Source organism: Thamnophis elegans, chromosome 16 (assembly GCF_009769535.1).
Source record: "Thamnophis elegans isolate rThaEle1 chromosome 16, rThaEle1.pri, whole genome shotgun sequence".
Classification (NCBI taxonomy): domain Eukaryota; kingdom Metazoa; phylum Chordata; class Lepidosauria; order Squamata; family Colubridae; genus Thamnophis; species Thamnophis elegans.
In genome coordinates, this window is record NC_045556.1 from 30950995 (window position 1) to 30974486 (window position 23492).

Here is a 23492-nt window from a genome sequence, read left to right on the forward strand (position 1 = left end):
ACGGAGTGAGCTTCCATGACTTGTCCCAGCTTCTGCCAACCTAGCAGTTCGAAAGCATGTTAAAAATGCAAGTAGAAAAGTAGGAACCGGCTTTGGTGGGAAGAGACAGCAGCAAGGATTGTATTTGCACAATATTGGAAAAAATGAGAACGCTTCATTAGATGAGGATGCAATTTGGAAAATATTAGACCGTGCAGAGATGGACAGGTTGGCATTAAAAATAAAGGACAAAGATGACAGAATATTACTTAACACGGAATAGATTATATGACTATATAATCTGACTTAAAGAGCTGTTGCCCCCGTCTCGAATGGTATGACTGTTGTGTGTTTTAAATTATGCATTGTTATGCTTTGCTTTTTAAACTTTTTGTCTGTATCCCCCTTCCCCCGGTTTGAGTTGTGAGCCGCCCTGAGTCCCCTTCGGGGGAAAAGGGCAGCATATAAATACAATAAACTAATAACTGATAACTGACTGGTTAGAGATAAGAGGTAGAAATTAGATGAAGAAAGAGTATTGTTATGTATGAATTAAATATAAAGGTCGTTTATAATTATAAAACAGACAGGGCGGCTCAATGACTAAGACACCATGCTTGTCGATCAGAAAGGTCGGCAGTTCGGCGGTTCAAATCCTGAGTGCCGCGTAGTGGAGTGAGCTCCTGTGACTTGTCCCAGCTTCTGCCAACCTAGCAGTTCGAAAGCACGTCAAAAATGCAAGTAGAAAAATAGGAACCACCTTTGGTGGGGAGGAAACAGCGTTCCGTGCGCCTTCGGGAGTTGAGTCATGCCTGCCACATGACCACGGAGACGTCTTCGGACAACACTGGCCCTTTGGTTTTGAAACGGAGGCTAGCACCGCCGCCTAGAGTCGGGAACGACTAGCACAGATGTGCGAGGGGAACTTTTACCTTTAGCTAGTCAGGAATAGACTCGATCGAATTGGTATGTAGAGGAGGTCCTCGTCTTGCAACAATTCATTTACTGACCAAAGTTACAACAGCACGAAAGAAAGTATTTTAGGGCCGTGTTTCACAGTTACAACCTTTGCAGCCTCCCCATGGTCATGTGATCAAGATTCAGATGGTTCAAATTTATGACTATCGCTGCACCCCAAGGAATGTCCACAGCCATTCACTTAACAACTGTGACCCTCACTTAATAGTGATTCGCATAACAAGCGTGGCAAGAAAAGCCACCCCCATGGGGCAAAACCCACGTAACAAATGTCTCACTTAGCAACCTAAATTCCAGGCTGAGTTGTGGTCGTAAGTCGAGGATTCCCTGCACAGAGAAGGCCCCACCTTCAATAATAGCCTAAGAGAACAGCATCGGGTCAACTTTCTTTTTTAAGGAATGGGTTTTATCGCAGATGCATTCGGTGCCACAGGACCACCAGTTTATAAATTCTGTTTCTCTACTGAATTCTTTCCCATTTTTTTCAGGGCAGCCTTAAAAGTTATATCTTTTTTTTTTTTTAAACTGGAATAACTTCTGAGCATCTGGCTGGGGGTTTATCTTAAAAAAAACCCCACTTGTTGTTGGCCTGCCTTAATGTGCAAAAATATTTTCACTCTGGGGAGAAGTTTTGCAAGATTTGACCCAGAACTGCAATTCTCTAGAGCTACATTTGAGCGATGGGCGGACGATGATTTTTTAATTTTTTTTTTCCTACTGCGCTTGTTACATCTCAGGGCTCTTAAGCAGATTTCACACCTATTACGAAATCTCCAGGCAGCCAGAAGCTGGTACAGATTTTCAAATGAGATCAGGCAGCTCCAAACAGAAATATTTACAAACTGAACAGGGAAATAAAGAGATGTTTTCAAATATACAGGATGTATAAATAGAAAAAAATAATAATAATGAGAGATTTAGCTGCAGTCCAGTTCCTACCCCCAAAATAATCATTTCTTGCGTGTCCCGTTTCGTCTTTACCGTAAAGATCTTTTAATTGCCTACGCTGGGAAATCATCGGACTAAATTTGTCCCGTTTAAATGTAAAAATATTTAAATATTTAAATTTAAAAATAAAGGGAACTTACGACTACAATTGAACCCAAATATTTTTTTCCCAATAGCTTTTTTTAAAAAAAAAATTGTTACGAATTTTAAATTCTTTTTACAAACTAAGTGTTTTTCCCCCTTTTACATTCTCTCTTATATATAATTTGTTTTACATTGCATTGGCATTCCAATTTCACCCCTATTATTTTCTTAAATTTAAATTTTCCATCTTAAATTTAAATTTTACTTAACACATAGTACAAGATCATTTTTTTGCCCTTTCAGAAAAATACACCAAATTTATCATTTCATTTTCCATTTGTTGTTCTAATTTTTATAGGTGGCATATATAATCAAATTCAGTTTTAATGTAACAAGCTTTTTACCTAATTGGTTATCCACAATTAATAGATGTTATTTTATTTAGCTGTATATCATGAGCAGTGTTAATGTATTTCATTTTCTAATACAAAATTTATGTTGCTAAGCAAGATGGCTGTTAAGTGAATTTTGCCCCATCTTAACGGCCTTTCTTGCCACAGTTATTAATTTGAATTTGAATTTAATAAATTTTATATGCCGCCCAATCCCGTAGGACTCCTGCCGGATTACAAATACAAGAATAAAATAAAAACTAAAATATAGGAAAAAGAAAAGATAGATTTAAAAGCAACACACCATACACTCAGTCCTAGATGGGGCTGGGCCCCAGGCCTGCCGGAACAGCCAGGTTTTAAGTGGCTTTTCGGAAGGCCGAGAGAGTTGGAAGGGTCCGGATCTCTGCGAGAAGATCATTCCACAGGGCCGGGGCAGCTACAGAGAAAGACCTCCTCCGAGTGGTGGTCAGCCGGCATTGCCCGGTTGACGGCACCCGGAGGAGGCCCAGCCTGTGAGATCTTATAGGTCATTGGGAGGTATGTGGCAGGAGGCGGTCCCGCAGATATCCAGATCCTAGGCCATGTAGGGCTTTAAAGGTGACAACCAGCACCTTGAAGCGTGTCCGGAGACCAATGGGAAGCTAGTGCAGCTCGCGGAGGATAGGTGTAACATGGGTGTATCTAGGTACACCTGATATCGCTCGCGTGGCTGCATTCTGGACCAACTGTAGTCTCCGAACACTCTTCAGGGGCAGCCCCATGTAGAGCGCATTGCAGTAATCAAGCCTGGAGGTGACGAGGGTATGAGTGACCATTTGAAGTGCCTCCCGGTCCAGGTAGGGCCGCAACTGGTGCACCAGGCGAACCTGGGCAAAAGCAAATCACTGCATTCATTAAATCAACGACACGGTTGTTAAGCGAATCCAGGCTTCTCCGTTGACTTTGCTTGTCGGAAGGTCGCTAAAAGAGGATCACTACCACCGGCATAACGATGAGTTTTGCAACCAAGCACCTGAATTTTCATTGTGGGGATGCTACAATGGTTGTAAAGTGTGAAAAACCATCCCAAGTCCCAATTTTTTCATTGTTGCTGTAACTGTTGTAAGTTGAGCAACTACCTGTATTCAACTCTGAGGTAAAAGAGGGAAGGGTCCATCTCTTGATTCTCATGTGGCTTTTTTGTGAAGCATGGCAAAACAGTGGCTTGTGGAGCTGGCAGTAGAGTCAGAAAGTGAGGAGGTTGGGGAGGAAGATCGGCCAGTCCTGGAGTCTGGGGAAGGCGCGGATGAGGGCTCTGCATCAGAGGCAGAGAGGGGGTCAGGGCCATATGCCAGTTATCAGCTGCCTTCAGAGTCAGACATCAGTGAGGCAGAAGAACAGCTGGAGCCTGTTCCCAGTGTGCGCTTGTGCAGAGTTGCCAGACGAAGGGAGCAGCTAAAGAACAAGGGCTGACTTGGGAGTAAGGCCATAGGTGGACGGTGAATGGCCCCTCCCAGAGGAAATAAAAGAGGAGCAAAAGGGGAGTTTGCAGGAGACAATTACTTCACTTAATTGGCTCGTGACTCTCCGAGACTTCTTGCCAAGTTTTGCAGATCTTGGCATGGCAGCTCTCCAAGCCAGATAAGGTCTGTGACTGTAAATCCTCCCTTGAATGAGCAGAATTCACAGCAAATTAAATAAAAGGGGTTTATCGGCTTCGTGCTGCTGGGGAAGCCTAGGTCACAACCGCATCTTGATCTCTCCCAATAACACCCCCTGTGCTTTCTTGGTCTCCTTCTCCCCGGCCAGGACCTTCGCAACCAGTTGGAAAAAACTCAAAATGAGTTGGCTGAGAAGGAAAAGGCGATCGAGTTGCATTACCAGGTCCTCTTAGGCGAGGAGGACCAAAGGTTGCAGAACCAAGAGTTGGTCATCGCGCGCCTGACGGACGGCGTTGCGCAGAAAGATGAGCTGCTCCAGGTAAGGAGTTTTGGTGGGAAAGTCCGGATGTTGTTAAAGAGGCAGAGCCTCATGGTTTGATGGTTTATGAAGAACGGTGTCAGGAAATGGATGGGTGTCATTTAACGAAAGGGGAACGCTGTGGCTAAGACGCTGAGCTTGTCGATCAGAAAGGTCGGCAGTTTGGCGGCTCGAATACCCACCGCCACGTAACGGAGTGAGCTGCCATTACTTGTCCCAGCTTCTTCCAACCTAACAGTTGGAAAGCACACAAGTAGAAAAATAGGGACCACCTTTGGTGGGAAGGTAATCGTGTTCCGTGCGCCTTGGGCATTGAGTCATGCCGGCCACATGACCACAGAGACGTCTTTGGACAGCTCTGGCTCTTTGGCTTTGAAATGGAGATGAGCACCGCCCCCTAGAGTCAGGAAGGACTAGCACAGATGTGCAAGGGGAACCTTTACCTTTTAGTTTAATGAAACAAGGACTAGGGGTGACAGGATAACATCTTCCAATATTTTATTGTATCTGTCCGCCCCGTGCCAACTCAATGAAGCGGTAGACGTGATGAGCCGGGGCCTTGAGGCCGTTATGGACTGGATGAGGGTTAACAAGCTTGTGCTCAACCCAGAAAAGACCGAGTGGCTGTTGTGTTTCCCTCCCAAAGATTTGGCTACTATTCCACCACTCAGGCTGGGGGGTCAAATTTTATACCCCTCAGAGAGGGTTCGCAACTTGGGAGTCCTCCTGGATCCACAGCTGTCATTTGACCACCACTTGACGGCTGTGACCAGGGGGGCATTCGCCCAGGTTCGCCTGGTGCGCCAGTTGCGACCCTACCTGAATCGGGAGGCTCTCACAACAGTCACTCGGGCCCTTGTGACCTCTAGGCTGGAATACTGCAATGTGCTCTACATGGGGCTGCCCTTGAGGAGCATCCGGCGACTTCAGCTAGTGCAGAATGCAGCCGCGCGAGTGATCGCGGGTGCACCCCGATTCACCCGCATTACACCTATCCTCCGCGAGCTGCGCTGGCTACCTGTTGATCTCCGGATGCGCTTCAAGGTGCTATTAATCACCCATAAAGCCCTACATGGCAGTGGATCTGGATACTTGAGAGACCGCCTTCTGCCAATTACATCCCTGCGACCGATAAGATCCCATAGATTAGGCCTCCTCCGTATTCCATCGGCCAGCCAATGTCGGCTGGCAACTACAAGGAGGAGGGCCTTCTCAGCAGTAGCCCCGACCCTTTGGAACGAGCTCCCCGTGGAGATTCGTACCCTCTCCACCGTCCAAGCCTTCCGCATAGCCTTGAAGAACTGGCTCGCCCGTCAGGCCTGGGGATAGGATAGTTACCCCTCCCGAATGATGAATGTATGTTGCTTGCTATTTTATTACTTGTTTGTCCTAATGTCTGTATTTCCCCTTCCCAGTTTTTGTGTGAGCCGCCCTGAGTCCCCTCAGGGAAAAGGGCGGCCTACAAATTCTAATAAATTCTAAATTCTAAATTTGAGGGGTTGCCACAAAGACGAGGAGGACAACCTATTCTCCAAAGCACCAGAAGGCAGGATAAGAAGCAATGGATGGAAATTAATCAAGGAGAGAAGCAACCTGGAATTAAGGAGGAACAATTAATCTTTAACTTCAATCAGAATAGAGTTAGAAGACACCTTGGAGGTTATCTGGTCCAACCCCCTGCTCAAGCAGGAGATCCTATACCGTTTCAGACAAGTGGGCTGTCCAGTCTCTTCTTAAAAACCTCCAGTGATGGAGCCCCCACACCTTCTGGTGGCAAGGTGTTCCACTGGTTAATTGTCCTCACTTGTAGGAAGTTTCTCCTTAATTCCAGGTTGCTTCTCTCCTTGATTAGTTTCCATCCATTGTTGCTTGTCCTGCCTTAAGGTGCTTTGAAGAATCAGTTGACCCCCTCCTCTTTGTGGCAGCCTCTCAAATACTGGAGAATTATGAGGCTTTAAGGCACCCGGGGTGAAAAAGGTTCGCTGTCATAGAGTCTCCTGATTGAGCAGGGGGTTGGACTAGAAGACCTCCAAGGTCCCTTCCAACTCTGATATTCTGCTATTTCTGACTTTCCTCCCTCGTTAACTCAAGACTTCCTGATTTCCTTGAACGGCCCGCGGCTTTTAAAGAAAATTGCACAGCCAATTTCTCAAGGTTCCTTTGCTGGAACTGTAAGGGCGCGCCAACGATTGACATCAATGTTTTTGGTCTTTTCAAAACAGAACAACAAAGAAAACGCCTCACTTCCTAGCGATTTGCCTGCTAACGACAAGCAACGCTTTGTCTGTTTTGTTGTGTGTTTTTGTGTTTGTATGTCTGTGTGTTTTTTTATACACAGACTCTTGACGGGGTCATTAGAGAGAAAGATTTGAGGCTGCAGGAATGGTCGACTAAATTCCAAAACCTGGAGAAAAATAAAGAGAGTCTTGAGAGACAGAACGAAGCCTTGATCGAAGAGAAATGCGCAGCCCAATCCGAGCAGCTGGTGACCAAAATGATGCACGAATTAGAGGTAAAACCTGCTCTGTTTGACTGAACCTTCTCCCAATTATATATTTTTAAAAAAATTCCTGGGAAATCTGTGCCATACAATGCATTTAAAGGCTGTTTTAAAGTTGCCAGACTCTGCCCCACAAGGGATTATGGGGTGGTTAAATGAAGATGACGATGATGATGATGATTTTGTTATCCAACTAGGGAGTGGTGCGGTGGCCTAGTGATGGAGCTCTACTCCTCACAATCAGGAGGCTGTGAGTTCAATCTTATTTTCAGTCTTATTTTCTTTTGACCCCCGAAATAAGCACTTGGCCTTGTTTTCGGGGAGGTCTTATTATTTTGAGGTGCAGGAGGCGGAGAGCGTGGTCACCTCATGGCTGCTGCTGTGTTGCAATATTTTTGAGGAGGGCTTATTTTCGGGGGAGGGCTTATTGTAGCACATGCGCTCAAAAGCCCGATTGGGCTTATTATCCAGGGAGGCCTTATTTTCAGGGAAACAAGGCTAGTCACAAATAGAATAATTGTCAGGATTCCAGATGGGTGGATGGATGGGAGTGGATGGATGTGAGTGGCAGAGAAAGAAATCTAGGATCCAACTCACAGCCTCCGGATGGTGAGACGAGACCGCCACCTCTAGGCCACCGCACCTCTCCCCAGTTGGATAATGAAATCATCGTCATCTTTGTTTAATAACCCCATAATCCCTTGTGGTGTGGAGTCTGGGCAACTGAATGGAACTGAGAATTTACTGGCCAAATGCCCTTCCTGTCTCCAATGCAGAGTTCGCAGCAGATATATTCTCATTGTGCCCAGAGAGAGAACTATCTGCCTCTACCTAGGATTGAACTCACAGCCTCCTGATTGGGAGGTAGGAGCTCCACCACTAGGCCACTGCACCACTCCCTAGTTGGATAACAAAATCATCATCATCGTCGTCATCTTCATTTAACAACCCCATAATCCCTTGTGGGGCAGAGTCTGGGCAACTGAATGATTACTGGCCAGATGCTTTTCTTGTTGCCAATGAGGAGTTTTGTTCAGCCGATAAATTCTCATTGTGCCCAGAGAGAGAAATACCTGCCTCTACCTGGGATCGAACTCCCAGCCCTCTGTTTTTGAGGCGAGGGCTCCCCCTCTAGGCCACCGCACCACTTGTTTTGCTTAAGATAAACAGGCTACTTTTTCTTTTCAGAGGATCAAGGAATCCGAATACTCCGAGATGCTTGAAACTCTCCGAAAAGAGCACACCATTTTTGCGTCTTTGATCAGATCTCTGAAAGATGCCGACGGGTGAGTAGTAGTATGTCTACTACTATGCCTCAAAGTTAACAAGTGGTCCCAGAGCCCTTTGGGGGTGGCAGCACACAAACTCCTACACAAAGCCGCAGTTACACAAACAACAGCTGGAAAAGGAGATGAAATTCCTCGGCTAACCTCATTTGCACGACATCCTCCCCAAACTTGGTGGAGATCCTGGTGTTTGTGCCGAAATGTCTCCTTGGGATCATGAATGGAAGTGTTGAGGTTTCCAAACATATCCATTTGGCCTTTAGGTGGGGGAAGAAGGGGTGGACCAGAGTGGGATGGGGAAGAGGAGGGAGAGGAGGAGGAAGAGGAAGAGAATGGGAAGGAGAGGAGGAGGAGAAGGAGCTGCTTCTGCTTTTTATTTCTCTGTTCAGAAACAACCCCTTGTTACAAGAAATAGATCGATGAATGTAGAAAGGCTGCAAATTAAAATTATAAAGGAGAACCAGGAGGAGGAGGAGGAAAAAGAAAAGGGGAAGAAGAGAAGGAGGAGAAGGGGAAGAGGGAGGTAGAGGGAGGAGAGAAGGAGAAGGGGAGGAGGAGGTGAAAGAGGAAGAGGAGGAAAAGGAGAAGGAGGAAGAGGAGGAGAAAAGGAAAAGAGGAAGAGGAGGAGGAGGAGGAGGATAAGGGGAAGGGGAAGAGGAGGGAGAGGAGAAAGGGAGGAGGAAAAGGAAAAGGGGAAGAAGAGAAGGAGAGGAAGGGGAAGAGGGAGGTAGAGGAGGAGAGAAGGGGAAGGGTAGGAGGAGGAGAAGGAAGAGAAGGAGGAAGAGGAGGAGGGCAGAGACGTACCTTTTGCCTTCAGTGTTGTTGAGGTCACTGAATGAAAATCATAACGGTCCTCAATGTGGTCCTGAGCTTAAGGGGGGCAGCAGTTCAGAGATTCCTTCTTGGTCCTTTGCGGAGGACGGGAGGTGCCTCAAGGGGGGGGCTAAATCTTGGATCCAGCTTCCCCCCTCCCCCCAAGCATCCCTCCTGCCAAGTACTGAATCCCAGCTGTGTCACCTTTAATCAAGTAATGCCCTTCATTAAGGAAATGAAGGTGCAGCCTTCTGGCATTTATGCATTTATTCCTTTTCCAAGCAGGGCTTAATTCTGAGATCTGCCTTCCCTCCTCCCTCCTGATTTTTTCTTTCCTTCTTCCTCCCCCCTTTCCTTCCTTCCTTCCTCCCTCCCTCCCTTCCTTCCTTCCTTCCTTCCTTCCTCCCCCCCTTTTATCTCTTTCCTTCCTTTCATACCTTCTCTCCCTATTTTTCCTTCCTTCCTTCCTTCCTTCCTTCCTCCCTCCCTCCCTCCCTCCTTCCCTTCCCCATTTATATCTTTCCTTCCTTTCATACTTTCTATTTCCTCCCCCCCTCCTCTGCCTATTTTTCCTTCCTTCCTTCTTTCCTTCCTTCCTTCTTTCCTTCCCCCCTCCCCATTTTCCCTCCCTCCCTATTCCTTCCCTTCTCCCCCTCCCTTCCTTCCCCTTCTATCTCTCTCCTTCCTTTTATACCTTCTACCTCCCTCCCTCCCTCCCTCTCGCTCCCTATTTTCCTCCCTCCCTCCCTCCTTTTCCTTCAAACAACCATTGGCTCCTTTCAAAAATAAAAAGAGGTGAGGAAGGTTATTTCATGAGGAATCAGGGAGCCGACTTTGAAAAATTGCCTTTGTGTTTTTTTGTTTGTTTTTGAACAGAGCATTTAATAGTATTAAAAAGTCCTATCCTTTAGTTCCCCTTCCTTCCTTCCTTCCTTCCTTCCTTCCTTCCTTCCTTCCTTCCTTCCTTCCTCCCTCCCTCCCTCCCTCCCTCCCTCCCTCCCTCCTTCCTTCCTTCCTTCCTTCCTTCCTTCCTTCCTTTTTAAATCTTCCCTGGATGAAGGAACTTTAGTTGAAAGGCATCCAGGTTGCTGTTTTCTGTTTTGTTTCCTCATTGTGTCTGAAGAAGGGCTGGCCAAACCCTTCAGCTTTTCATGTCTCCTTTGCTTGAAACAATGTTCAGAGGTTTGCCTGCCAGCCTAAATTTCTCACTGCAATTGGCAAATCCGCCTTCCAAGGCGAGGTGAACAAATTCTCATGCAGCTGCAAAGCTTATTTGGTACACAGGCAGTCCTCGACATATGTCGGCTCATTGAAGTGACCGAAGTTACAACAGCACTGGAAAAAAAAGAGGGACCGATTTTCACACACCTGTTGTAACATCACATGATCAAAATCTGTCCACGTGCAACTGGCATGTATCCATGCCGGTTGCGGTGCCTCAGGGTCATGGGGTCACCGTTAATAAACTTCCCATCCAGCTTCCGGCGAGCAGATTCACTTAATGACTGGATGATTTGCTTAATAGTGGCATTCTGCTTAACAACCGTGGGGGAGAAAATGCCGTAAAATGGGATAAAACGCAGCAAGGCCTGATAGAGACTTCAGGGTTATAGGTACGAAGACGTGGTGTCTTGGCAGTAGTGAAATTCAAATTTTCTTACTACCAGTTCTGTGGTTGTGGCTTTGTGGCTGTGACGTGGCTTGGTGGGCGTGGAAGGGGAAGGATACTGTAAAATCTCCATTTCCACCCCACTCCAGGGAAAGGATACTGAAAAATCTCCATTTCGTCCCTACTCCAGGGAAAGGATACTGTAAAATCTCAATTTCCACCCCACTCCAGGGAAAGGATACTGCAAAATCTCAATTTCCTCCCTACTCCAGGGAAAGGATACTGCAAAATCTCCATTTCCACCCCACTCCAGGGAAAGGATACTGCAAAATCTCCATTTCCACCCCACTCCAGGGAAAGGATACTGCAAAATCTCAATTTCCACCCCACACCAGGGAAAGAATACTGTAAAATCTCAATTTCCATCCCACTCCAGGGAAAGGATACTGCAAAATCTCCATTTCCTCCCTACTCCAGGGAAAGGATACTGCAAAATCTCCATTTCCACCCCACTCCAGGGGAAGGATACTGTAAAATCTTCATTCCCACCCCACACCAGGAAAAGAATACTGTAAAATCTTAGCAATAGCAATAGCACTTAGACTTATATACCGCTTCATAGGGCTTTCAGCCCTCTCTAAGAAGTTTACAGAGTCAGCATATTGCCCCCAACAACAATCTGGGTCCTCATTTTACCCACCTTGGAAGGATGGAAGGCTGAGTCAACCCTGAGCCGGTGAGATTTGAACAGCCGAACTGCAGAACTGCAGCCAGCTGAAGTAGCCTGCAGTGCTGCATTTAACCACTGCGCCACCTCGGCTCTTCATTTCCTCCCTGCAAAATCCCCATTCCCACCCTACTCCAGGAGAAGGATTCCGCAAAATCCCCATTCCCACCTCACTCTGGGGCCAGCCAGAGGTGACATTTGCTGTTTCTCCGAACTACTCAAAATTTCCGCTACCGGTTCTCCAGAACTTGTCACAAACTGCTGGATTTCATCCCTGCGTCTTGGGAGTGGAGCCTTCAGTGCCAAGTCCCTCTACTGCCCCCATGAAAATCATACCCCACCCTACCCCACCCCCTCCAGTTAAATACGCGTTGGGTGATAGGGTTTGTTTTACATGGAAAAAAAACCTCATTATCAAAATCGGAGTGGAAGTGAGATTCCCCATCGCCTGAAATCACCTAAAAATGTGACGCGCGAACCGGGTGGGTGGGGCTATATTTGGAGTATAAGACCCACCCAGATTTTCACCCTCTTTTTTGTGTGTAGGGGGGAACGGACGTCTTATACTCCGAAAGATACGTTAGACCTCTCCGAAGGTTTTAGACATTCCAGACAAGTTTGTGTCATGTTTTTTTCTTGCTGGGGGAAAGTTTGAAGTTCAAGGATGCCATGAAAGTTTGAAAGATGACACCACCATTGGGGACAAGCGACGCTTTTTGTTTTTAACTTTTATTTTGATCTTCTCTAAAGATCTGTTTATCCTGTCCTTTCAAGAGGCTTTAAAAGCGGCTTCATTTTTTCTCCTTTTGAAGGAGATCTTTTATGTCTGAACAAAAGACTCCAGAGGTCCAGAGCACAGTTCCCCCCCCCCCAAAAAAAAATGTTTCATGAGCTTGGCTCTCCTTTGGTCTTCGGTTAAAAATTCTTCTTTTTCTTTTAAATTAGCATAAATAATCTGCAGGAGGAGCTAAACACTATCTTGGCCCTGCGGAAGCAACTGGAAGAAGGTATCTTGGAGACCTGGAATTTGCGGAGAACATTGGAAGAGCAAATCCGGGATAACAGGAAGGAAGGTGAGCAGAATAGGTGGCAAAATAACCCTGGCTCTCCGGAGAGTATAGATAGGTTCAAGGAGAAAGGACTACATAGGACTACCAGTCTTCAGGGCTTGGTAGCATCCATTCTCACATTCATGGCTCCATCTTAGGTAGCATCCATTCTCACATTCATGGTTCTATCTTAGGGTAACATCTATTCTCACATTAATGGCTCCATCTTAGGTAGCATCCATTCTCACATTCATGGTTCTATCTTAGGGTAACATCTATTCTCACATTAATGGCTCCATCTTAGGTAGCATCTATTCTCACATTAATGGCTCCATCTTAGGTAACATCCATTCTCACATTCATGGCTCCATCTTAGGTAGCATCCATTCTCACATTCATGGCTCCATCTTAGGTAGCATCCATTCTCACATTCATGGTTCTATCTTAGGGTAACATCTATTCTCACATTCATGGCTCCATCTTAGGTAGCCTTGAATGGCTACCTTAGGAGTAAACGCCGAAGGTACATGGCGAGCTGTTATCTTCCCACCAAAGGTGGTCCCTATTTTTCTACTTGCATTTTTATGTGCTTTCGAAGTGCTAGGTTGGCAGAAACTGGGACAAGTAATGGGTGCTCACTCTGTTACACGGTGCTAGGGATTCAAACCGCCGAACTGCCGACCTTTCTGATCGACAAGCTTAGCAGCCATTGAGCCACTTAGCCACTGCGTCCTCTCAGATAAATAGATAGACAGATATAGGCAGATAGATGGATAGACAGATGATAGATAAATAGGTGGATGGATGGGTGGGTGGGTGGGTGGGTGGACGGTTGGATAGAAATAGACAGATAGATGGATGGATGGATAGGTGGGTGGGTGGGTGGATAAAAATAGACGGATGGATGGGTGGATGGGTGGATAGAAATAGATGGATGGATGGATGGGTGGGTGAATGGGTGGATGGGTGGATAGAAATAGCCAGATAGATGGATGGGTGAGTGGGTGGATGGGTGGATAGAAATAGATGGATGGGTGGATAGTAATAGCCAGATAGATGGATGGATGGGTGGGTGGATGGGTGGATAGAAATAGACAGTTGGATGGATGGATGGATAGGTGGGTGGGTGGATAGAAATAGACGGATGGATGGGTGGATAGAAATAGACAGATGGATGGGTGGATAGAAATAGACGGATGGATGGATGGGTGGATAGAAATAGACAGATAGATGGATGGATGGATGGATGGAGATAGACAGACAGTCAGAAACAGACAGACAGAAAAAGATAGACAGTTAGACGTAGACAGATAGAAGTAGTTCTTGATCACATGACCTGGGACAGTACAACTCATAAATACATAACAGTTGCCAAGCATCTGAATTTTGATCATGTGACCACGAGGATGCTGCGACAGTCATAAATTGAAACCAGGTCATAAGTCACTTTTTTTTAGTGCCATTATAACTTGGCTAATGGAACATTTGTAAGCCAAGGGCTCTCTGTAGTATATTCCACCTCGTAGTGTGTAGATTCCGAAATAAATGCTAGGTGTCCTCCCCCCCACAATCTTTTTTCCCTAGAAGACACCCTTATATCTTGGAGCAATCAGACGTCGTACATGAGCATTTGCTTACGGGATCAGGATTATCGCTTGGACTGCCCAGTAGACCAGCTGTCTATGGAAGAGCTTAAAAAGAAGGTATTTGGCTTCCGTCTTCTATATCCATCTCTACCAGAAAGCTCATTAACATCACTGTTCTGACCCCCCTCTGTCCGGTGATTAACGCCGACACAGGCTTACTGTTAGCCACGCTTTATTCACAGCAATTACAATCCTGTTGGCTGAAAGCCCAAACACGACTCACAGGCAAGACATTGGCAGCAACCCAGACTCCCACAGACAAGAGATACAATATAAACAAGAGCTTCTCCAGCTTGTTATGAACGGTTGTGTCCTGCAAAAGGACTCCTCCCAAAGTCTCTTCTTATATACTCTCTTGGGAGGAGCCAAGCCACAACCACCTGGGCTTGATTATCTCTTATGAGTCTGTCTCCGTAACTGCTGCCTCCGTTTCTCCGCCCTTCATTGCCTGGCGTCAGGGATAAACTTCCTTTGATCTTCCCCACTGCTCCATGCCTCAGGCGCTTCCTGGTGGCCAACCAGCCTCTCTGGTCCCTGCTCTGAGTCTGAACCCTGCCCAGGGTCCTCCACATCTTCCATAGCCGACTCATAGGGTTCCTCGCTATCATAGTCCATCGGCAGCTCCAACGGCTCCTGCCGGGCCACAACACATCACTATGTCTTACTTTTGGAGTAGCCATTTCTGGGGCCGCATTATGAGTGCGGGTCTATGACAATTTGCCACAGCCAACTCACCAGGGCCAACTCGCCATAGTCAACTTGCTATGCCCAACTTGCCATGTTCGACTCGCTGTGGGGCAACTCACCAGGGTGAACTCGCCACAGCCAACTTGCTTTCGGCCAACTTGCCATGTCCGACTCGCTTGAGATAACTCACCCTGGCCAACTCAACTACAGCCAACTGGCCACGTCCAACTCGCAGTGAGACAACTCACCATGGCCAACTTGCTGCAGGACAATTCGTCACAGGACAAGAGTTACCAAGAAATAGCAGAATGAAATCATTAAAAGAAGGGTGTAAAAAAAAAAGAGATAGAATGAAATGTGGCGAATTGTCCCACGGTGAGTGAGTTGGCCATGATGAGTTGGTCGTGGCAAGTTGGCCATGATGAGTTGGCCCTTTCAGTTGGCCATGGTGAGTTGGCCATAGTGAGTTGGCTGTAGTGGGTTGACTATGGTGAGTTGGCCATGATGAGTTGACCCTGGCAAGTTGACCATGATGAGTTGACCGTGGTGAGTTGGCCATGATGAGTTGACCATGACAAGTTGGCCATGATGAGTTGACCATGACAAGTTGGCCATGATGAGTTGGCTGTAGTGGGTTGACTATGGCGGACTGGCCATGATGAGTTGATCGTGGTGAATTGGCCATGGCAAGTTGGCCCTGGCAAGTTGTTCCATTCCTGTGGGTGTTGCTTTATGCCTACAAGGAAATCACAAAGAATCCAGATGTGGGAGATATCTAGAGTGGCAAATCTTAAATCACCTTCAGGAACCAACCACCCAGTTCTGCAAGACTTGAGAGGGATCACAAGGAGCGTCAGATTCTAGATTCTAGAAGAGCCCAAACACGGAGTCTATCTCATCTTTGCTTGGATGGGAATTAAGTGTCCCAACTTCTTAGACTCCCCTCTGCACGAAAGGAGTAATCTACCTAATTGATAACTAGCTTGTTAACCCACCATTTGTAGGTAGGTACCTCAGGTAGCCCTTTTCCAATATTTTTTTAAACTGTGGGCAAAATGCTAAAAAAAAAGTTCCGACAATCAGCTGTGACAATCAGCATTGCTTTTTTGTGTGTGTGTGAAGTCCATCTGTTTTTGTGTGAGTCAGTGGTGCAGCTCTTATGTCATTTTTGTGTAAAGTGTGACCGTTGGTTTTTGAGCTCTCTGTGACTCTGAGTTCCCTGCTTGTTGCCCACCCGGTCACATGACCACCAAGCCATGCCCATCCAGCCACATGACCACCAGCCCACAGAACCGGTAGGGAAAAATTTTTGAATTTCACCCCTGGCTTTTTGGCCATGGACCTTCCATTCAAACGTAAACGTAAGGAACTTTTTTGGAAGGATGTAAGAGTTCCCACGGTCTTCCAGAGCTTCTCTTCATTGGTTTCAGTTTGTCGAGGTCCTTGGAGTGGTGAAGGAAATGCACTGGGTCATCCAAGAACTGAAAAAGAAGCCGTTTGATTTCTCCACGTCAGATCCTTCGGGAAACGAGAAGCAGAAATCTTTAGACACAAGCGAGGTGAGATTTGGGTTTCTCCGCCCCCCCCGTTTTATTTGTTCTATTTATATTATTTTCTATTTCCATCAAACCATGTGATCTGGGTACAGTTATTTGAACAGTCATAATCCACGTATTTGTTGTTATTCATAACAATAATATTAATAATATCTCTATATAATAGTACAACAACAATATGGATTGTGCCGAAATGGACAAACTAACAAGAAATCCAGGGAGAAGAAGAAACAGAATATTACCAGATATGGGATAAATGATGTAGGTGGATGGAGGAAAGAAAACAAGAATCAATGAAGGGAGTCAATAAAGCCCAAAAATAGTAGTTAAGGAGAATTAACACACACACACATATATATATGTGTTGCATTTGTGCTGATAAATAAATAAAGGGAGACTAGTATACATCTATTTCAAGCTATTTAGCTCTCATCAGCTAGCCATACCCTTACTGGGATTCGAACCTGGGCTATATTACATATCAGGCAGTTATATTAGCCACTAAGCCACAGGATCTCTTCCTTTATCAGCTAGGCCAGGGAAATAGGTATGTATTGTGTCACAACCGCTGGTATGCCCAAATATGGGAGGAAGCATGCTGCTTCCTTTCTCTGTCTATACATGTGTGTGTGTGTGTGTGTATGTATGTGTGTGTGTGTATATATACATACATACATACATACATACATATAAGATTTTTACAACCCCTGGTAAGCCCCAATTATGGGAGGAAGCTAATTGCTTCCATCATCTGTCAATCGGCTTGTCACAAGAGTCCATCACGACAGAAACCCAATATTTTTACTGTTGCCTTTGTTATATTTGTGTTGGTTTTTTTATTTGTGCTGAATAAAGTATACACACACACACACACACACACACACACACACACACATACTGGAAGGGGAAATAACCTAGGGAGAATTGTAATTGCTATTAGAAAGAACAGGAAGTTCCTGTTCGTACTGTATAGTGTAAATGTAGTGTGCATCTAAGTGTGTGTGTATTTTGTATGTTTGTAAATAAATAAATGAAATATTTAAAAACCAACAATAATGCATAACATCATCATCTTTACATTCTCTCCACATTAACATCTTCTCTTTTTACGTCTCCTCCTTTCTAACTTCTATTCTATTGTCTAGCCATTGATTAAGTACATCACAAGTCAAAAAATATTCAGTTTCTTGTTTATCTTTAAGAATAAGTGTTAGTCTTGTCAATTTCTGCGCATTCTAGCATTTTCTTAATTACATTCTCATCTCATGGAGTCTCAGATTTCTTCCATTGTTCTGCAGATACAATTCTGGCAACAGTTAGTATATGTAAAACCAAGATATATAGTCTTTTTATCATATTTTCTGGTAGGATGCTCAACAAAAAAATGTCTCTTGTTTGAAGTCTGTGTGTTGCTTTATCATTTTTTTCCAGCCAAGTATGTATTTTCATTCAATAATTTTTAGCTTTTGGGCAGGTCCACCACATATGATAGTATGGACCCGATGGTTGATTACACTTCCAACATTTAGCAGATCTATCTTTATATGCAAAATGGGTTTCTTGATCCTCCTAAAACTAACACTGAAATTGCTTAAGGTTTGACAGACAACTTTGACAACAGATCGAGATTGTGTGACCGGAGACTTCTTCAGAAGTCAACTGGGACCCCTAAGAGAAATAGGCAGCAGTTTTCTGAAATTCAACTTTGGAAAATTCCCGCCGGCTTTTAGAAAAGGAAACTGTGGATAATCCAGAAGCAAAAATGTATCCCTTTTTGGAGGGAATTAGTGGAGATCAATAAGGGAGGCAGTGGCTCAGTGGCTAAGACGCTGAGCTTGTCGATCAGAAAGGTCGGCAGTTTAGCGGTTTGAAACCCTAGCGCCATGTAATGGAGTGAGCTCCCATGACTTGTCCCAGCTTCTGCCAACCTAGCAGTTCGAAAGCAGGTAAAAAAATGCAAGTAGAAAAATAGGAACCACCTTTGGTGGGAAGGGAACAGCGTTCCGTGCGCCTTTGGCGTTGAGTCATGCCGGCCACATGACCACGGAGACGTCTTCGGACAGCTCTGGCTCTTCGGCTTTGAAGTGGAGATGAGCAGCGCCCCCTAGAGTCCGGAACGACTAGCACAGATGTGCGAGGGAACCTTTTATCTTAGTGGAGATCAACTGTAAAGTTAAGCATAAGTGCTAAAGCTAAGCCTTGATCATGGCTCCTATCAAAGTTAATTTTGGTTTTGATAGCTTTTAGGGTGTGTACAAGCCAGGATAAGGCTTTTAAAGTAAAGGCCAGAATAGGGCTTAATCCAGTGCGCACACTTTCTTTGGATTTGGGAGGTTCTTTTTTTATTGAAAAGTTTTAATAAATTTTACAAATATTTCCCCTTCCCCCCCTCCAACCCTCCCTCCCCCCAACTTCCCAGAGCAAATACAGGGTATAAACATTTAACAATCATACACTAACATAAGCTAACTAACTATAGCATCCTCCCTCCCTCTTGTACTTTAACTCCCCTTTTATTAAGCTAACTTTAGATAAGTTATAACATTCCTTGTTCATTCATAAGCTAATTGAAATTTTTTAGTCCGATATTTATTTTGAATGTAGTCAATCCATCTTCTCCATTCCAACTTGTATTTCTCATCTGAATGCTCCTTCAAATATGCTGAGATTTTGGCCATCTCTCCTAAGTTTACTATTTTTAACGTCCATTCTTGAATAGTAGGCAATTCTTCCTTCTTCCAGTACTGCGCCACCAACAATCTTGGAGATTCTTGAACGCTTCAGAAGAAAGTCCAGCAGCTACCAGTGAAGAATCACAGAATAACAGTTGGAAGGGATCTTGGAGGTCTTCTAGTCCAACCTCCCTGTTCAAGCAGGACTGATCCTATATTAGTCCAGACAAATGACTGCCTAATCTTTTCATAAAACCCTCCTGTGATGGAGCAGCCACAATTTCTAGAGGCAAGCCGTTCCACTGGTTAATTATTCTCCCTGTTACGAATTTTCTCCTTCGTTCCAAGTTGCTTCTCACTTTGATTCACAGAGTTGGAAGGGGCCTTGGAGGTCATCTAGTCCAACCCCGCTCCACCCAAGCAGGAGAACCTATACCATTTCTGACAGATGGCTGTCCAGTCTCTTCTTGAAAGCCTCCAGTGATGAAGCTCCCACAACTTCTGAAGGCAACTTCTGTTCCATGGGTTGATTGTTCTCACTGTCAGGAAATTTCTCCTTATTTCTAGGTTGAATTCACAGAGTGGGAAGGGGTCTTGCAGGTCATCTAGTCCAACCCCCCCTCCGCCAAGCAGGAGACCCTACCCCATTTCTGACAGATGGCAGCCCAGGCTCTTCTTGAAAGCTTCCAGGGATGAAGCTCACGTAGTCGCAAATGTTTAACCATGCAGCAAGGCTCAACAATTTGTGATGCCCAGTTAATCCATTGGAAGCATACAGATTGCCATTTTTTAATTTTTTTAAAAGAGCACAAGTTGGGTCATTTTTTTTCTGGATCAAAAACCAATGACATTTTCTATCTTGAGTGCTTAAATCGGACTTCTGACTCAAAGAGCTGGAAAATGGAATGCTTGCAGACCCTGAGTTTTGTGAGTGTGTGAGTGTGTATGTGTGTGTGTGTGTGAGAGAGAGAGAGAGAGAGAAAGGAGAAGGAGAGGGAGAGAGGAGAGAGAGAGAAAGAGGAGAGAGAGGAGATAGAAGAAAGAGACAGAGGGAAAGAGAGCAAGGAAAGAGAGAGGGATAAAAAGAAAGGAGAGAAGAAAGAGAGAGAGAGAGAGAGAGAGAGAGAGAGAGACTGATTCCAGCAAATGCAGGGCATAAAACAGCTGGACCATGGGCGCAGGCCAGATGAACTTGTGCTGGCTCTGGGTGCAACCTCATCTGTCTCTTGGTACCCTGGGCATTAAGGAGGTTGCCAGTTGATGGGGAAACAGAGGGAGGCACCTGGCCTGGGGCGGGAGGGATGTGTGCCCTCACCCATTATTTTCCTATTTTCCTTATGGAACATTTCCTGGGATCCAGGAAGCGCTGCAGGGAATTCTCTCTGTGGGATCATCTAGTTATAACTAGAGAAGGGGGACATCTTATTTTCCAAAGCACCGGAGGGCAGGACAAGAAACAATGGATGGAAACTAATCAAGAAGAGAAGCAACCTGGAATTAAGGAGAAACTTCCTAACAGCGAGGACAATTAACCCGTGGAACGGCTTGCCACCAGAAGTTGTGGGTACTTCATCACTGGAGGCTTTCAAGAAGAGACTGGACAGCCATTTGTCTGAAATGGTATAGGATCTCCTGCTTGAGCAGGGGGTTGGACCAGATGACCTCCAAGGCCCCGTCCAACTCTGTTATTCTGTATAATTCTGTATTCTTCTAGCTATCAAGTGAAAAAAAAAACCAGCATTTCACAGCCTTTGAAGTCCAGTGGCATCAAAAGTTCGAATCAAAGGATGCTTAAAGCAGGACTGTCTCTTATGTCATTCGTGAACCATTCTCTTGGTTGGGTAGAAATGTTGGCTCATCACTTGAACTCTGAGATAGGGTAGGAGATTCTGGATTTCCACGATTTCTGGGTGGAGTGGTGCCTAAAAGGATTTTTAGTCTCATCCCAATAAGCGTCTTGGCTCCACCTGGTGAGCTGTAGCTGCTGGAGGCCATTCAGGAACCAACGTTGTGGTCTTTTGGTCTAGGTTTAGTCCATGGAGAGATGAAAGATATACTTCAGGACCTTAGACAGTGTTCTGGAGTTGATGCAACCCATCCCACTCAGATTTCCAACCTTGACGACTTTTAACACCCGTGGACTTCAACTCCCATGCTGGCTGGGGAATTCCAAAAGTCGTAAAGTCACCAAGGTTGGATACCCCTGGATGAAAGTTTCCTGAAGGTGTTAGCAGTTGGTCCATCCATCCCAACTAGGTCTTTCTTGAAGCTATCGGATGCTGAGGGACACAGAGGCTTTGAGATCTTGTAGGACCTCACTCTATGTTGTTGTTAGTTGCGAAGTCTTGTCCAACCCATCGCGACCCCATGGACAACGTCCCTCCAGACTTTCCTGTCCTCTACCATCCTCTGGAGTCCATTTAAGCTCATACTGATTGCTTCAGTGACTCTATCCAGCCACCTCCTTCTCTGCCGTCCCTTCTTCTTTTGCCCTCTATCCTTCCCAGCATGAGGCTCTTCTTCAGTGAGTCCTTCCTTCTCATTAGGTGGCCAAAGTCTTTGAGTTTCCTCTGCAGGATCTGGCCTCCTAAAGAGCAGCCAGGGGTGATCTCCTCTAGGACTGACCGGTTGGATGGCCTTGCAGTCCAAGGGACTCAATGCAGGAGTCTTCTCCAGCACCAGAGTTCAAAGACCTCCATTCTTTGGCGCTCAGCCTTCCCTAGGGTCCAACCTCCACAGCCATCCATTGCAACTGGGAAAACCGTAGTTTTAACTATACGCACTTTTGTTGGCATGGTGATGTCTCTGCATTTTAGCAACCAGGATCAGCATGGATCTCTGAACAATTCCCATCCATAGCTTTCACTCCTACCTCTCTGGAATAATAAACAACAAATCCATCTTCCACACACCAGAGTTGTGTAGATATTTGTAGGTGGCTGTCATTTTCTCCAACCTCTGGGTATTATTTCTCCCAACAGTTCAAAACTCAAGAGCGATCCAATTTATTTTCAGAAATTGCCCTGGATGTTTTACCTCCAAGCAAGAGTATTTGAGTAGACAAGGTTGACTTTGAACAAAGCAGAAACGTGTTTCTCAAAGCTTTAACTGATATTTTTGTGCGAGAGGGGGGAAAAACATTATTTTTGAGCAAGTCCAGTTTGTAGTATTTTGGTACAAAGGCCTCCATTCTTTGGCGCTCAGCCTTCTTTATGGTCCAACTTTCACAGCCATCCATTGCAACTTGGAAAAGTACAGCCTTGACTCATAGCCTCACTTTATATATCATGTTTATTAATTCTGCAGAAAAGAAAAACCAGTGCATTTAGTCTTGCATCTTCCTCGATCTCGAGTCTTACCACCTGGATTAAATTAGAACTCGGACACTGAATTGGCACAGAGCTCGGATAAGGGGGCTCGCCCTTACATTGTGTTGGCCCTCAACCAAAACCTCTTCATATCCTTCATCATTAGGAATGTGTTCTTCCATCAACGGTGGCCAAGCTCAGCTGGTTTCTCTGCTTTTGAAACCTGCTGATCCCACACTCTCCTCTTCCCCTGCCCCAGCTTTCTAGAAAGAGTGCAAGATAGCAATACTTTTAACCCCTTGCTCAAAGTCCTTCTAAACTTCCTTCTCCTCGGAGACATACAACACCTGGAGCAATTTTTGCTCTCCCAAGAACGAAAAGCTGTGCTTTTTCTCTTGTCCTCCGAACATCTGCTTATAAACCGGCAGCTCTTAGTGCTGAGTCCGTCCTCTGGGGGCCTTCCAGTTGGCTGCGAAACGCGGCGCATCAGCACTTCGTCGGGGAGAAGCACCTTCTCAAGGTTTTTGGCCACCAGGGTCATTTGAACAAGACCGATCGATCCTGGGGAGCCCTTCTCTTCACCTTGAGCCGGGGTGGGGGTGGGGGGTTCAGCGGGAGGAAATTTGACAGTTTGACCGCCAAAGAGCAGAAGCTGAAATGTGGCCTGACGTGGAAATGTATATTTTTCCAATGTTCGGCCAAAGTGAACTCCAAAGCACCTGAAGGCAGGACAAGAAGCAACGAATGGAAACTAATTGAGGAGAGAAGCAACCTAGAAATAAGGAGGAATTTCCTGACAGTGAGAAAAATTAAACACTGGAACGGCTTCCCTCCAGAAGGTGTGGGGGCTTCAATACTGGATGTTTTCAAGAAGAGATTGGACAACCCTTTGTCTGAAATGGTATAGGCGCTCCTGCTTGAGCAGCGGGTTGGACTAGAAGACCTCCAAGGTCCTTCCAACTTTGTTATCCTGTTATACCTACTCATTTTGGAAAGGAGGTACTGAGCATGCAGGGCCTGGCCTGTTGGCTGGCGGCCCCTCCAGCAGTCGAATCAGAGGAGGAGGAGGAGGCGTGAGAGTCAGAGTCAGCATCAGGGCAACCTGAGAGCTCCGAGCGGGAAGAGGGAATGGAGCTGTCAGAGAGAGAGAGATAGGGGCGGACCCTGGGCCATCTGTCAGCCCTCAATTGCAGAGTCAACAGCCCCCATGTCTGGAGGTGGCTGATGAGGAAGAGGAGGAACAGCTGGGTACAGTGCCTGACACCAGATGCACAGAAGGCAGAGGAGAGGAGAGCA

At 45.7% G+C, this 23492-nt stretch overlaps 1 protein-coding gene across 3 annotated transcripts in view; it reads left to right on the forward strand.

The window, feature by feature from the left end:
* CDK5RAP2 (CDK5 regulatory subunit associated protein 2) overlaps positions 1 to 23492 on the forward strand; it is a 95568-nt gene that overhangs the window by 25154 nt on the left and 46922 nt on the right. For all 3 annotated transcript variants that reach the window (XM_032233347.1, XM_032233350.1, XM_032233348.1), the window contains exons 13-18: positions 4173 to 4343; positions 6682 to 6855; positions 8032 to 8129; positions 12224 to 12351; positions 13912 to 14030; positions 16091 to 16219. In XM_032233347.1, coding sequence (XP_032089238.1) covers positions 4173 to 4343; positions 6682 to 6855; positions 8032 to 8129; positions 12224 to 12351; positions 13912 to 14030; positions 16091 to 16219 — 819 coding nt within the window. The remainder of the gene's footprint in view (positions 1 to 4172; positions 4344 to 6681; positions 6856 to 8031; positions 8130 to 12223; positions 12352 to 13911; positions 14031 to 16090; positions 16220 to 23492) is intronic.